This window comes from Chiloscyllium punctatum, chromosome 7 (genome assembly GCF_047496795.1).
Source record: "Chiloscyllium punctatum isolate Juve2018m chromosome 7, sChiPun1.3, whole genome shotgun sequence".
Lineage (NCBI taxonomy): Eukaryota > Metazoa > Chordata > Chondrichthyes > Orectolobiformes > Hemiscylliidae > Chiloscyllium > Chiloscyllium punctatum.
Genome location: NC_092745.1, coordinates 99,297,244 through 99,314,301, shown reverse-complemented (window position 1 = coordinate 99,314,301; position 17,058 = coordinate 99,297,244). Strand labels below are relative to the sequence as shown.

General features: G+C 41.7%; 1 protein-coding gene across 3 annotated transcripts in view; it reads left to right on the top strand.

The window, feature by feature from the left end:
• Positions 1-17,058, top strand: part of b4galt2 (UDP-Gal:betaGlcNAc beta 1,4- galactosyltransferase, polypeptide 2) — a 486,872-nt gene that overhangs the window by 458,704 nt on the left and 11,110 nt on the right. For all 3 annotated transcript variants that reach the window (XM_072574427.1, XM_072574425.1, XM_072574426.1), the window contains one exon: positions 11,038-11,142. In XM_072574427.1, coding sequence (XP_072430528.1) covers positions 11,038-11,142 — 105 coding nt within the window. The remainder of the gene's footprint in view (positions 1-11,037; positions 11,143-17,058) is intronic.

Sequence of the window (17,058 nt, the reverse complement as noted above, 5' to 3'; positions counted from 1 at the left end):
TTATTCCCCACCACAGTCTGTCTCAACAGATGTAAGTTTTGGTACTCAGATGTTGACTGTACATGAAAATGTGATAGCTCAGGGCCTTCTTATAACCAGCAGACAAAATCTTGATGCTTATTTGTAAGTTTGGGAGGTGAGGCAGTCTGCCAGATGACCTCTATCGTGTCTTACGGAATTGTCCAATAGGATGCACCATCATATTTTCCTGCAGAGCCTTGAGGATATTGCGTGAGTTGTGGTCAGTGGTATTTTACAACATAAACGTTTCTATTAGGAGCAGGTGAATGACACAGTCCAACCAAATGGAGTGTTCAGCAGCAGTATGGCCTGATCCATCCTTTTCAATAATGGGGACAGGTAAAACCTCAGCATGCAATATCTCTTGGTTTTTAGATTAGATTAGATTACTTACAGCGTGGAAACAGGCCCATCGGCCCAACAAGTCCACACCGACCCGCCGAAGCGCAACCCACCCACACCCATTCCCCTACATTTACCCCTTCACCTAACACTACGGGCAATTTAGCATGGCCAATTCACCTAACCTACACATTTTTGGACTGTGGGAGGAAACCGGAGCACCCGGAGGAAACCCACGCAGACACGGGGAGAATGTGCAAACTCCACACAGTCAGTCACCTGAGGTGGGAATTGAACCTGGGTCTCTGGCGCCGTGAGGCAGCAGTGCTAACCACTGTGCCACCGTGCCACCCACACTGAGGACCTAGGTACAATTCAATGCAGCCAATAGCAAAGGTGATGTTAGGTTCATTTACACCTCTTTATCTGAAGATTTGCGGATAATGCTCCTGCGAACACAATCCACCTTTAATGTCCAGATATAATGGAAGTTGATGTGAGTGATGGCATGGTGCAGGAACAGGGTTTGGGCTAGACCAGTGATTTGTGCAGGACATGGAGAGCACCTCACACCCAATGATCAGGTTCTTATGAACAATGGAGATGGGGCGTCACTCCCACATCCCCAGTCCCTGGTTTACCTTGGCAAGTTTCACCTGCACATCCATCAATGTTATTTATTGTATCCGTTGCTCCCGTTGCGGTCTCCTCTACATTGGGGAGACTGGATGCCTCCTCACAGAGTGCTTCAGGGAACATCTCCAGGACACCCGCACCAATCAATCTCATCTCCCGTGGCCCAATATTTAAACTCCCCCTCCCACTCTGCCGAGGACATGCAGGTCCTGGGCCTCCTCCACCACTGCTCCCTCACCACCTGTCGCCTGGAGGAAGAACGCCTCATTTTCCGCCTCGGAACACTTCAACCCCAGGGCATCAATGTGGACTTCACCAGTTTCCTCATTTCCCCTTCCCCCACCTTACCCCAGTTCCAAACTTCCAGCTCAGCACTGTCCTCATGACCTGTCCTACCTGACAATCTCCCTTCCCCCCCCACCCGCTACACCCTCCCCTCTGACCTATCACCTCCATCCCCACCCCCACCCCCATTCACCTATTGTACTCCTTGCTACCTTCCCCCACCCTCTCCTCTGACCTATCACCTCCATCACCACCCCCACCCCGGTACTCTTTGCTACCTTCTCCCCAGCCATACCCCCCCACCCCCATTTATCTCTCCACCCTGGAGGTTCCCTGCCTCTATTCCTGATGAAGGGCTTTTGCCTGAAACATCGACTTTCCTGCTCCTTGGATGCTGCCTGACCTGCTGTGCTTTTCCAGCACCAGTCTGATCTAAACCCCCATGTTCTCGTTTCAGTTTATTGCACAAGCCCTGATCAACCTGAGTCATATTCCATGAAATGGTGTGATCTGATGGTGAGAGGGCAAAATTAATTCAGTTCACAGAACATGGCCTCACTCTTGCCTTGATAGGATTTGACTTCTGAAAGTGGTGTGAACTGCACTACATCTGGAGTTTAATGTATACATACTGATCACTGTTGAAAGCAGTTCAGAAAATGCTTACTCAACTAATACCTTGGATTTGATTGAGTTGATTGCTGAGGAGCCTTGACTGGGTGAATGTGGGAAGGATGATTCCACTTGTGAGAGAATCAAGAGCTAGGAGCCATTGTTTAAAAATAAGGGAGCACCCATTTCAGAGACAAGAAAACATTTTTTTTAACCTCAGAGGGTTGTGAGTATTTGGAATTCCCTTCCTTAAAAGGTAGTGGGTGCAGAAACTTTAAATAGCTTGAAGGCAGAGGGAAATAGGTTCTTGATTGCCAAGAGGATGAATGATATACAGCAATGTAGAGTTGACATCAAAATCATTCTGATTGGATGGTGGAGCAGGCTGTGGATAGAATGTACTGGATTAGTGGTGCTGGAAGAGCACAGCAGTTCAGGCAGCATCCAACGATGGATGCTGCCTGAACTGCTGTGCTCTTCCAGCACCACTAATCCAGTATTTGCTTTTCAGCATCTGCAGTCATTGTTTTTACCTCTGAGGATAGAATGACCTATTCTTGTTCCTTGATCATATGGTCACAGCTTCTGATCAATCTGTGCAGAGACAGCAATATCATCAATATACAGGGAGCCTTTGACCTGCAGGCCTATACTGCTTTAGATTGTTACCTCCATTAACCTTGCATTCTTCATGAAGTTTGATACAGTGCACAAGTAAGATATAAGAGAGACGATAGCCTTGTCTGACTCTAGAATTGACTGAAAAGCTTTCTCATTCCCAATCATTAATTGAAAATGTGCTACTGATGTTTGTACCTATGTGTGGAGCAGTTAGGATCCAGCTATGAATTTCCCTCCACAAAGATTGAATTTTGACATGTCTAATATTGATTAGGAGGGGTTTGAGGTAGTTGTCTGTCATTCTTGACATCTCTTAAAATGAACTTTATCGGATTCTTTTGGTAAGGCTTACGGTAGAATTTTGGCCAACAATCTACTGGAACATGTTCGAAAATAAAACAAGGGAACTGCATCCAAACCAGTGAAGAGTTGGCTAAGAACTATATTTGTAAGAGTTTTCTTGCTTTCAGTTGTTTAAAGTGAGACATGTCCAGTGTAGATACCTTACGTACAGTTATCTATTCAGGTACTAAGAGCATCTGCATCTGTGAAGATTCTAAAAGTTTGGGAGGTAATGGGATTTCTTGAAGTTGCTTGGCACAACTTATTGTAGGACCCCGCTCTTGATGAATTGAAACTATTTTTCTCAATAACAGAAGTATCTTACAGTGTTCAGTATTGTGAGCAATAGTGTTATGGTGAAATCTAAATGATTATATTTCATCCCAGGCTATGGATGAAATCTTTAATCTCATTTTATATATCAATCTCCTCCCCAGAGCTCTAAGATCATAGTCCCTCAATCCTGTACAGCCCACTTCTAACTCCTTCCTAACCTCCACAAACAGGATTGCCTGGGCAGACTCATTGTTTCTACCTGCTCCTGTTCCACAGAACTCATCTCTTCATACTTCAGCTGAATTATTTTCTCCTCTTGTCCAGTCCCTTTCAACTTACATCTGTGATTCCTCTGATGCTCTACGTCAATTTCAGAATTTCAGTTCATGAGCTTTGGATGCTGCCTCTTTAGAATGGTCTCAGGGATCTCCATTTAGAGTTGTAGAGTCGTAGATGCATAGAGTTGTACAGCATGGAAACAGACCCTTTGGTCCAACTTGTTCATGCCAACCAGATATCCCAACCCATTCTAGTCCCACCTGCCAGCCCCTGGCCCATATCCCTCCAAACCCTTCCTATTCATATACCCATCCAAATGCCTTTTAAATGGTGCAATTGTACCAGTCTCCACCACTTCCTCTGGCAGCTCATTCCATACACGTACCATCTTCTGAGTGAAAAAGTTGCCTCCTAGGTCTTTTTTATATCTTTTCCCTCTTACCTTAAACCCATGCTCTCTATTTCTGGACTACCCCACCCCACGGAAAAGACTTTGTCTATTTATCCTATCCATGCCCCTCACAATTTTGTAAACCTCTATAAGGTCATCCCTCAGCCTCCGACACTCTAGGGAAATAGCCCCAGCCTATTCAACCTCTCCCTATAGCTCAAATCCTCCAACCCTGGCAACATCCTTGTAAATCTTTTCTGAACCCTTTCAAGTTTCACATCTTTCTGATAGGAAGGAGACCAGAATTGCATGCAATATTCTAACGGTGGCCTAACTAATGTCCTGTACAACCACAACATGACCTCCCAACTCCTGTACGCAATACTCTGACCAATAAACTAAAGCATACCAAATACCTTCTTCACTATCCTATCTACCTGAGACTCAGCTTTCCTGGAGCTATGAACCTGCACTCCAAGGTTTAGATTAGATTACTTAGTGTGGAAACAGGCCCTTCGATCTAACAAGTCCACATCGACCCGCCGAAGCACAACCCACCCAGACCCATTCCCCTATATTTACCCCACCTCCTAACACTACGGGCAATTTAGCATGACCAACTCACCTAACCTGCATATTTTTGGACTGTGGGAGGAAACTGGAGCACCCGGAGGAAACCCATGCAGACACGGGGAGAATGTGCAAACTCCACACCTGAAGTGGGAATTGAACCTGGGTCTCTGGTGTTGTGAGGTAGCAGTGCTAACCACTGTGCCTCTTTATTCAGCAACACTCCCTAGGACCTTACCATTAAGTGTATAAGTCCTGCTAAGATTTACTTTCCCAAAATGCAGCACCTCACATTTATCTAAATTAAATTCCATCTGTCACTTCTCAGCCCATTGGCCCATCTGGTCCAGATCCTGTTGTAATCAGAGGTAACTTTCTTCACTGTCCACTACACCTCCAATTTTGGTGTCATCAGCAAACTTACTAACAATACCTCTTATGCTCACATCCAAATCATTTATATAAGTGATGAAAAGTAGTGGACCCAGCATTAATCCTTGTGGCGCTCCACTGTTCACAGGCATCTAGTCTGAAAAATAACCCTCCACCACCACCATCTGTCTTCCACCTTTGAGCCAGTTCTGTATCCAAATGTATTCCAAGACCTAACCTTGCTAATCAGTCTCTCATGGGGAACTTTGTCAAACACCTTACTGAAGTCAATATAGATCACATCTACCACTCTGCCCTCATCAATCCTCTTTGTTACTTCTTCAAACAAACTCAATCAAGTTTGTGTTTTTACAAATACATTAAGGACAATAGGGTAACTAGGGAGAGGCGGCATTTGTGTGCAGCCGCAGGAGATGGGACAGATACTACACAAGTATTTTACATCAGTATTTATTGTGGAAAAGGGCGTGGAAGATATAGAATGTAGGGATATAAATGGTGGCGTCTTGAAAAATCTCCATTTTGCAGAGGAGGAAGTGCTGGATGTCTTGAAAAGCATAAAAGTGGATAAATCCCTAGGACCTTGGAACTCTTTGGGAAGCTTGGGAAGTGTTTGCTGGGCCTCTTACTGAGATATTTGTATCATCGATAGTCAAGGTGAAGTGCCGGAAGACTGGAGATTGGCTAATGTGGTGCCACTGTTTAAGAAGGGTGGTAAGGACAAGCCAGGGAACTATAGACCAGTGAGCCTGACGGAAAACGGCCTGAACTGCCCCGTCCACCACTTTTCTGGCAGATGTTGTCCTTAATTTGAACAAAGTCACCTTTAACTCCTCTCACTTTCTTCAGGTCAAAAGTGTGTTCATAGATCCCACAAATATTCCTTGTTCCGATCCTACTCAGGACCCTCCCCACAACTCTTTCTCTGGTATATTAGTGACATCATTGGTGCTGCTTCCCTCTCTCATTCAGAATCACAAAGATTTATCAATTTTGCTTCCGATTCTTACTCTGTCCCCACCTTCATCTGGTACATATCTGACTCCTCCTTTCCCTTCCTCAAACTTTCTGTTTCCATTTCTGGGGATAGGCTGACAACTGGTACATACTATAAATATACTGACTCCCAGAGTTACCTGAACAAACATCTTCACATCCTGGATCCTGTAAGAGCTCCATTCCATTCTCTCAGGTTTTCTGTCTCTATTGCATTTATTCCAGTGAAGCCATCTTCCCCAGGGTGCCTCAGAAATGTCCAGCTTTTTCCTCAACCAAAGATTCCTCACTACCATGATTGACAGGGCCCTTAGCCATGTTCGATCCATCTGCATAAGACATAGGAGGAGAAATTAGGTCATTCGACCCATCATGTCTGCCTCGCCATTCAATCAAGCTAGTAAGTTTCTCAACCCCATTCTCCAGCTTTCTCCCTGTAACCTTTGATCCCCTTGACAATCAAGAGCCTATCTATCTCTGTCTTAAATATACTCAATGACCTGGCCTGCACGGCCTTCCGTGGCAATTAATTCTATATATTCACCACTCTCTGGCTGAAGAAGTTTCTCCTTATCTCTGTTCTAAAGGGTCTAAGGCTGTGCCGTCAGGTCCTAGTCTCTACTGAATGGAAGTATCTTCTAACGTCTACTCTATCCAGACTATTCTGTATTCTCTAAGTTTCAATTAGAACACCCCCCACCCCATTGAGGCTGTGCTCTCGAGGCCTCTTGGTATTCTATAAGTCTTAAGGTGAAGGGCTGACCCTTTGGAACTGAGATGAGAAGGAATTTCTTCAGTCAGAGGGTGGTGAATCTGTGGAACCCTGTCCTACAGAAGGCTGTGGAGGCCCAGTCATCTTTGAAGGCAGCGATAGATAGGTTCCTAATTAGTAAGAGTTATGGGGAGAAGACAAGAGAATGGGGTTGAGAAACAGACCATCCACATTTAAATGGCAGAGCAAACTTGATGGGCCAAATTGCCTAATTCTGCTCCTACATCTTATGGTCTGAAGAACATATGAGACAGGAACAAAAGTAGGCCACTCATCCCTTTGAGTCTGCTCCACCATTCAGTAAAATTATGCCTGACACCAGCCCCGGCATGGTTCAGGTGGAGACCATCCCATTGATCCAGATCTCACCTTCCCCATTGCACATGCCAGTGCCCCATGAATCAGAACCCACTTCTCACACACCAGTCTTTAAGCCATACCTTCATGCCCCGATCTGATTTGCCCTGTGCCAGTTTGCATGTGGCTCAGATCCAGAAATGGTGACCTTTAGTGTTGTGCTTCTTGATTTGGTACTGGGTGAATAAGCAGCTGTTTGTCCAGGTTAGGGAACAATATATTAGCATTTTATAGACTGAATATAGAGTCACTATTCATTCTGTGAACATTACACGACTTCTGCTGCCTACCCTCTGCATGACAAAATAAAAATGAGCATTGATTTAAGTTAATGAATTACTTTGGTAAAGCCTGTCCATTTTATCCAGGTTGCCAAAGCAATGCTAATGATAGAAGTGAAAAGTAAGCCCATATACCGCATATGAACAAATTCTATTCCAGCTTCCTTGATCTTACAGCAACCACTGCACATTACTGAATTGCAGTTCGCAATATTGTTGTCGTTACTCTCTGATGTGAGCATACCAGCAGGTGGATGTCATGTGCCACCTGTATTGCTTCACAAACTTCTATCCCTCATCTGTGCTGTTCCTCTTCTTTCAGAATGCTAAATGACACATAGAACGTTTTATTACCACAAGGGCCTAATGAGGCACACACTCTAGCAGCATGTAAAATGGAACTGAGTAATTATTTCAATGAAAAGACAAATTGATATGGGTAATAGGAGTCAACTAGATAGCTCCAGTTGAAGAATTGGAATCCATTCAAGAGCAATCTGTCATACCACCTCTTCCTACATTATAATTTCTGCAATGTGATGAACCATGCTGCATTGGCCTTCACTGTTTCATTTGGTGGAAACCTCAGAAATTGTTGAATGAAAGGGAAACATAATGGGGAAGACATTTTTTTTCCAGGTGTACTTACTGCTTTACATTTACATGGGGCATGTTAGTTGCCAGTTGCTAATTTTGCAGATAATTAACTCCTTAAATAAATTACGGGTTAGAACTTCCCATGTTCAAAAGAATATGATTACACTATTGTGATGCAATGAGATATTTATTGTGCATTTTGCCACAGGGTGATGGACTTAGATTTATAGAACAACTCATAAGGTGGTGGTGAGGGTCAATGTGGGAAAGATAGAAAATAGGACATAGAAAATGAATCGAATTCTAGGCACCCACATATTTTAGACATGTCACAGCTTTTGAGTGAATAACTTATATGTGAACAGGCTGAAACACAAGGCATCTTTCCCAGTTTTGACGAGAGAAGGAGTTGGATGGAGTTAGACAGTAAGCTGTCCTCTGCTCATTGAGGACCTGGAGATCTTAACTCCTGCTGCATCAGCACCTTAACTCTCAATCTGTATATTCCCCTCAACAACCAGTTCCTAATTGAACATGACAGCTGATCATTGGATAGCATTGAGATATCAAGCTGTAGTTGTTCATCACATGGGACCAAAGGAACAATCACTGGCATATGGTTGAGTGATTGGGATGGTCTTGTGGCTATTTCCAGTAAGTAGTGGCATTAAAATTATTTAAAATTAGAATCTGTTGCATATAAGCCCATATCTTGACAGAAAATTATGAAGAGTTCTTTGCATCTCTCCACTGAATTCTATGAACATCTGTTATTTTACATAATATATATACATATGATGTTTCTGCCTTAGTTTTGCATTTGTCTTCATCCAATTTTAAATCAAAGGAACAAAAACACTGACAAGCACTAATGCATAAAGAAAATCTTGAATGCACAACATTTATGAAGGAATGTCTGCAGGGTGCATTTGAATACAAGCTAGGTATCTTATTTTATGCTTAAATTGCAGAACTGCTTCCTAACAGTTCACTAAAATGGACTGTCACTCTCTTTGATGTTAAAAATGGCCTGTTTATTTTGATGCAGTCAGCATACCAGTGATGCAATCAGTAGATCAAATAGATTGCCTGATTGTGGAATCCAGTTCACCAGCAATCTACCTAATTCTGAATAGTGTGACAATGCTGTAGCTTTAAGAGGTTATTTTGTCCTGATTGTTTTGAAGAAAGCTTGTAAGGCAGAGGTGATGTGCAGTTTCCCAAAGCCACTAGAGTAAACAGGTTGTGAGGTCTTGTTTTTTTTTGAAGTTGGGACAATAGAAGCAGCCTGGATAGGTGTGGCCAGCTGTCAAAGACCAGGATTTCGAGGAGTTTTTTTTTACATTCATCTTTAAGCAGTTGCTATTGTGGGTTTGAAGAAGTGGAAGCTATTTCTCTATCTCTCAAGTATAGCCAAATTATTTTTCTCCTCGGCTCCTAGAGTGCATCTGAGACAAAATGTGTTTTTCTGAATTTGCCTTTTTGCCAAGGGAAGTGTTTATGGGATGTTACTATACTGGAACAGTTAATTAGTAATAGTTACAGTATATTATTTAGTTAAGTTTTCCAATTGAGTTAAGTTATTGTAAGTTCTTTCTTTAGTTTCAATTTAATTATAGTGTTTAAATAAATTGTGTTTTGCTTAACATCGGGTATTTTGATCATTCAAATTGCATCTAGTACACAGCATGTTACATTTGCTTTTAAAATAAGAAAGGTTTAGGGTCTAGGCTACTTTTTAACATATTTTGAGGGGTTCTGGTCTGGTTCATAATAATAGCCGCATCTAAATTATTCTGTACAGTTGTTGTGACATGAAGGGGCCATCCAGTCCTGGAGAATCCTTTAATATCTCAAAGTTCCTCATACTAAGTAAGGGCTAAAGAAGCAAGAAGGGAGATAATGCACTTGTAGGGAGGGATAAAAATACAGTTGGAGAACTTCCAGGAAGAACTTGAAATCAGAGCAGGCAAGAGGCAGAGAGCATTGGCTGTGGTTCAGGAGAATGGAATTATGTGTCGTGACTGAACATGCAGCCAGCAAAGATAGAACAGTGAGAGTTTAACCCAAAATGTCACCTGTTAATGGAGGAGCAGAGGTGTGTGGAAACACAAAGCTGCAGGAGATCACTGAGGCAGTATGAGATGAGACAGTTAAGGAGTTTATGTCAGAGTCTATAAATTTACAATCAGTTTAGTGGGAGACAGGATATTTTGATAGAATTGGAGTTGGACTGGATAGAACAATATTCAGAAAACTAAGTGCTTTCTCGTGGATGAAAGAAATTTTGCAATAGTAAAATAATTGTATACCTCTTATCCCTATAGCTATTCGACAATGAGATTTTTTTAATATAACAGGATAAAACTCATATCACTAAAACTAACTTCTTGGAATTCTAAATCCATATCACAAGATGTGCATGGTGTAATACATAAAGGGTGATATTCAAGTCAGAATGCTTCAAAAGATGCATCAAGCAGCTTCCATGATTTCAGTACAGATGAGAAAGTAACAGAAATCTCAAATGAAAGAAATGTGTTTGAAGTTATATATTCTCCATTTGTCATATATACATTTCCTTTCTATGAGATCCCACAAATCACCACTCTCAAGAACTTTGATGTGCCTTATCTCTAGTTTTCCTGCAATTCCAACATGTCTTGAACCTCTCTGTGCTTCTACATCCTATCACTGTCCCCTCTCTCTGCCTCCAACAACCATCACTGCACTCTCTCTCTGCCTCCAACATTTTGTTACTGCCCTCTCTGCCTCCAATATTGTATCAATGCCCTCTCTCTTTACATCCAACATTCTAGATCTGTCCCCTCATTACTCTCTCTCTCAGCATCTCATCACTGTCATTCTCAGCCTGATGTGGTATGCAGAGCTTCTAAAAATGATAATAAGGAACTATCTAAGCATTTGAAATACAGTGCAAGTAACTATAACTATTGCCTGTAATTATAACTACGATCTGAATCTTGAGATTAGAATCTTGTTTTAAAATACACCAGTTCATCAGTTATTTTCTATACATAAATTTCTATACATAAATTGGTGACAGTTGAAATTTCTCAGGTTTGAACACACAATGGCAGCCAGAGTGAATGCACTAAAGAATTAATGATTTTGGTTCTTGTTGCTGTAAATTATTGAATCAGCAAGTTATTTCTGCAGTATACATTAATATTTTAAATTATTTTTGAGAAACTGCTCTGCTGGCTTTTGAATGACATTTTTAAAAATCTATCGTTATTCTTCAGAATAACACTGAAAGGTATGAAAGTGTCCCGACCAGACTCCAAGATTGGAAAATACCGAATGATAAAGCATGAACGAGATAAGCACAACGAGCCCAACCCCCAGAGGTAGGTGTGACACACAGATTTGTGCCTTTTGACATGAAGACTCAATGACTGGCGCAGTTAGTATGATGGTGTCATATATTCTGGTCTGCCAGTGCCTGTGGAGAGGGTAGAAGGAGGGGATGATGGGGGGCTGTGAGTAGTGCTAAAGCCTGCTACAGGATTGGAGCCTGATATTGTTCTTCAGAATGAGGACAGCCTGCTTCCCTACAGGCAAAAGAGAAGCCAGAATGTGAAGAACACATCTTTCCTTGGGTCACAAACCTACACACCTACACGCTACGTTGGACTTTAAAATTAACATTGGGGAAGGAGAGCAGTTTGCCAGACCTTTCACCTGAAGATTAGAGCATGCCATAGGGTAGCGCTGTTGGAGGAAAGAGAATAATTTAAATATGCGTTATGTAGAAATGATTTGCATTTTGCATGAACGATCAAACCAGACCTGAGTTAATGCAATACATTAGAAAAAACTCATCGAATTCCTTAAAAAAAAACCACTTCTCTGCATTTTATAACTTTCTGAAAATATTTAGGAGGATTTTTCTCCATCTGCGGTAAGGCTGTGAATCTGTGCATAAGGAAACCTTGGTCCCAATTTTAAACCAGTGTGGCTATTGACTGTGTTGGATTTAACTATTAGAACCCAGAGACAGGGCTGTAGTATCTGTATTAATGGGAGGGCTTGTGGCACACTCGATAGGATACCTGCCTCTGAGTCAGAGACTCCCGCTTCGAGTCCCACACCAGAATCTTATCACCAAGGATGATGTATTTATAATTTGTTGAGTATGGTGCTGGGAAAGCACAGCTAGTCAGGCAGCATCCGAGGAGCAGGAGAGTCAACGTCTTGAGCAGAAGCTCTTCATCAGGAATGAGGGGGTGGTCCAAGGGGGCTGAGAGATTTGTGGGCACTCGAAACATTGACTCGCCTGCTGCTCAGATGTTGCTTGATTGGCTGTGCTTTTCCAGCACCGTACTCTTCGACTCTGATCTCCAGCATCTGCAGTCCTCACTTTCTCCGTGTTCATAATTTAGCCAAATAGTTTGATTCGCAACCTGCAATTTCTGCCAAAACACACTGAAGGCAGGCAACAAGTGCAGGAGAGATTCCTGGTCAGCTATGTTAAGGAAAGAAAATTGGAGCCTCTGCTGTCACCACCCAAAAGATCCACACTACAAATGGAATGTAAAATTGCATGTTTCAAATGCAACTCAGACACCAAGTGATCTGTAACACAAAACTAGTGCTAAAAAAATCTAAATACTTGACTCCTGTACATCACTGCAATGTCATTGTTCAAGGGGGTCAGAAAGTAACGTAACACTGGTCTTTTCTCATGGTAGAGCACAATCCTTTGCAACATTATTGGGAGGTATATCGCCTAAAACTCAAGGAAATCAGCAATGGGTAGTGTTAGAAAATAAATAACTACCTTAGTGTTAGAAAATAAATAATTACCTTCAACAGTTTCACTGTGGTATCATCTTCTTCATAGACTTCAAATGCTAAAAAATCAGACCACTGGCAAAACTTGTATATGGTCTCATTCTGTGACCATAGTTGGGTTTGTGATTCAAACTGTGTTGTCTGAAATTGACAGGACAATATCAATGCAGTACATTGATGAACTATTTTGATATTCTAACATTAATTCTAATCTTTACAGAACAAAAGCTCTAAAAGTTATTGGAACCACCGTTATTTTGTTACCTCTAGAGAAAGTCAAAAAGACAAACCAAGTATGGTGTTCCTTTAACCGAGTAGAGGTCTCTCGGTAACCAGAGAGGCTAATGAGATTAGAAGCCATTGCTTGAAATTAGTATAAAGTAATGAGATGCTGAGATGAGCAGAGCTGATGTTTTTCTTTCAAGTTTACATTGATGCATTCTGCTGTGCCAGTGATGTCACTACTTGGTATATGGGAAATGATGTACTGAGGGCATTACAAGAGCTTGACATTATTATATGGCAAATCTATCCTTAATGTAATATTGTGTCTCGGTCTGGCTTTCAGGGATATTATCAGGAATCTAATGGTCAGCAGCATCGAGTAATTCAAAATAATGTGATAATCTTGTTTGTCGGTTCCATTCAGATAATTACAGATTTTGAGCTTATAGAATTACGATTCCTTTTTAGTTGATGACTCTGGTTAATAGCACAACTATTGTGTGGAAAAAAAATGAAAGCTCGTGTGTCTGAATAGCATCACCTGTTCGCTGATGATTGCAAAGTATTCAGTGCCATTCACCTCTCCTGAGATAATGAAACCGTCTATGCCAGTATACTGCAAAACCTGGGCAACATTCAGGTTTGGACTTATGAATAATATTCATGCACTGCAAGCGTCAGGCGATGACTATCTCCCACAAGCGACAGGCGTGAGATTGAGAGCACAGGGAGACCCGACTGACAGTGGTGGGGGGGAGATATAAAATAGCAGATCTAAATGGGTCTGGAATGTGCTGCCTGGAAGTATGATGAAGACAAGTTCAATACAGGCATTCAAGAGAGCGTTAGATGAATATTTAAGTAGAAACAACATGCAAGAATGTGGGGAAAAGTCAGGAGAATGTCAGTAAACTAGGATGCTCATTTCGAGAGCTATTATAAATGTGACCAGCCAAATGATGCATTTCAGTGGTTGAAGCAAAAGTAGATTCAATGATAATGAATAGTTTAAACAGGGCACTGATTACATTGCAAAAGAGGGAATGCAAGGTTTGTTTTCTTTGAGCATGAATGGGCACCTGAAATCTGTTGTTTTCAATTCCATTACAGAGGAACTTAATTTGTCTCAATGCTTAGATGTACAGTTAATATCTCCAGATTTCCCAGCCCAAGCTCATGATTCTGAAGTTTGAGAAACTTTGGGGGTCACTGCAGAGTAATAGCAAGATAGATGTCAAGTCACTGATTTATTCAGTGCTCCTAGTTTTATGTTTCAGTGGCTTTAAAATTCCAGGCAAGTGTTGACCCCACAGGCAATAACAGTACAGGATTATTCCAAAATAGAAGTGGAGGTGGGAGGAAGCCCTTAAATAGTCATTAAGGCCAGGTTAGTTTTCCTATTTTTAGTTGTTTAATTATCTCAGCATTGCCCTGCCCATTCTGGGGGGGGGGCTAAAACTATACCCGTGTAAATCAATGAAGATTTGTGGTTTGTTTGCTTTTAAAGCACCTTTTTGAATTATAAAAAGAATCAGACTTGCACTACCTGTGACTTTTCATACTTTTTCAAGGATTTTCATCTTCCCGAGAGGCTGGTATATCTTTCAGCTATAACTCAACAGCATCACCAACTGTTATATCTTGGTAAAGAGTCAGTAGTTCATATCTACTTGAATAAGGCTGGAAATTCCTGTTAGCCTAAAAGTAACTACTGACTTCAATTTTTCTTTTCGGATTTGGAAGGCTGAACAAAAGCACATTATTGTGATCACTGTTCTATCCCCTATATCGTATTATTACACCATTCATACTCCTTCCCTGTTAGGTCAAATGCTGAATAGAAAATATAATAGCAGGATTGGGAAGAGTAATTGGAATAAGCAACAATGTAGCATTAGTGAGAATGAGAGCTAAGTGAGTCGAGATTGAAAGAGGCATAATTGAGTTTTTGGACCTTTATGCAAATGCAACAAGAGTAGTGGATATGGTTATGTAATTTTAAGTATTTTGGAGACCAGAATACAGTGCAAATGTTCAGGTAGTGTTTGCTTCTTGTTCATGAATTTGACGAGGGAGGGACAACAAACAACAATGATGGACTACCGTCATTATGTCAAGAGAGGAACCTGCTAGTGGAGCCATTTCCCAAAGCATTGCTATTTAACTACAAGGTTTAATGACCAAATGCTCATTTTGACTATGTTGTTCTGCTTCATTTACCACTTCAAGGGGTGGAGAAGTGAGAAATTAAAATAGAGGGCAAAAGTAGTTTGAAAACTGAGGTGGCCACACCGAAAGATGATAAAGAGAATGAGAGAAAAGTAGGTGCGTATTTTTTAAAAAACCCAGGATAGCGGAACCTCTTGGAGGGCCTTGGGTATGTGTAGTATTACTGCCAAATAAATGTGCCAAATAAATAACATGGCAATTGTGACCTGTTTGATGACTCAAACATTTTTTGGATTTCATCCCCTGCTCTAGGATCTGAGCACATACCACACGCCCACACTGGCACTCTAATGAAAGAAAAGTGCATTGAGACATGATGTTCAATTAACATCATTTGTTTCAATGTTTTTAATGTTACAGTGTCACTGTTGAAAGATGACTAAATGTTCTCTAGTTATCCAACTAATGCCTCACCTTTGACCAACACCACAAGTTAAACAGATTAACCGATCATTCCCTCTTTGGCGTTGCTGGGATCCTGTATGCAGAATGGATGTTATTTGTTTCTAGTTCTTTTGTCAATGCCAATGATAGTGTATTTTATATCACGGGGCAGCATGGTGGCTCAGTGGTTAGCACTGCTGCCTCATAGCACCAGGGTCCCAGGTTCAATTCCAGCCTCGGGTGACTGTCTGTGTGGAGTTTGCATATTCTCCCCGTGTCTGCGTGGGTTTCCTCCGGGTGCTCCAGTTTCCTCCCACAGTCCAAAGATGTGCGGGTCAGGTGAATTGGCCATGCTAGGTTGCCCATAGTGTTAGGGGCATTAGTCCGAGGGAAATGGGTCTGGGTGGGTTACTCTTCGGAGGGTCGGTGTGGACTGGTTGGGCCAAAGGGCCTGTTTCCACACTGTAGGGAATCTAATCTAATCTATTCTTAAATTTCACATTTCATTCATCCTCTTCCATTGTATTGAGCATTATATCAAGACTGATTCATGCCTGCCATTCTTTCCTCCCTGTTCATTGTGCATGGCACCAGTTCAGTATGAACCATTGTGAACCTAGTCTATCTCCATTTAATGTAAATCCACATCTACAGCTGCCAAATGCAATTTCATTGACTTTTTAAACTTTGCCTCTGACCTTATCGGGCATTCATCCTTCCAATGTAATAGCTCATACTTCATGAGGAATATATGATTTTAATTTAGGAAAAACATGGAACCTTTACTTTTCTTTAATGGGAAGTAATGTATTCAGTGTTCAGCAATTAGCACATGTAGAATTTCTATGGTTATTTATAATTGAAGAATGTGACCAATTTAATGAAGTCAGTTTCTTGGAGGTGTCATTGTGCTTGTATAACACATGCCGATGCAACTGTTAGATGGTGGAAGGAAATCCTAGTATGTAAAATGCACCATGTAGAAAGTACTCATTATTGTTATGAGGTACTCAAGGCAATGCACGAGGTGCTAACCTTGAGTTGAAACACTGACACAGATCATCTGGTTTAAGGAGAATCAAAGATCAGACATACCCTGACAAATCAGCTATGGGCGACAGACATTGACAGATGAGCTATGGGATGACAGACCCTGACAGATGTGCTATGGGATGACATACCCAGATGGATGAGGTGTGGGATGACATACTCTGACAGATGTGCTATGGGATGACTATGCAGTAATTGCCTAGAAGATTTAACCTTCCAATTGCATGATGAATTGAGTTGAAGACTTAGGGTTCCAACTTACTTACCTTCATAGCAAATCAGGAAGTGTTAGAGAGGAGATTACAACCTACTGTAATCCCTGGATAAATATACTACTGACAGCTGACCATTCTCACTGACATTCTGGCCTACCCTCCAACAGCGGACATCTGACTTTCAACTCCCTTCCCATACATCTCTTCTCCCAACACCCAACTGGTTCTTCCAAACTGATGAGCACTCAACAGCAAACTCACCGTCTCATCCAACCAGGCAGGTTATGCTCCTGCCCACCTGGAACCCTACATCCTCACCTACATTTCCTAGAGACTCTACTAATCACCCACTTCCCAAATCCCTAT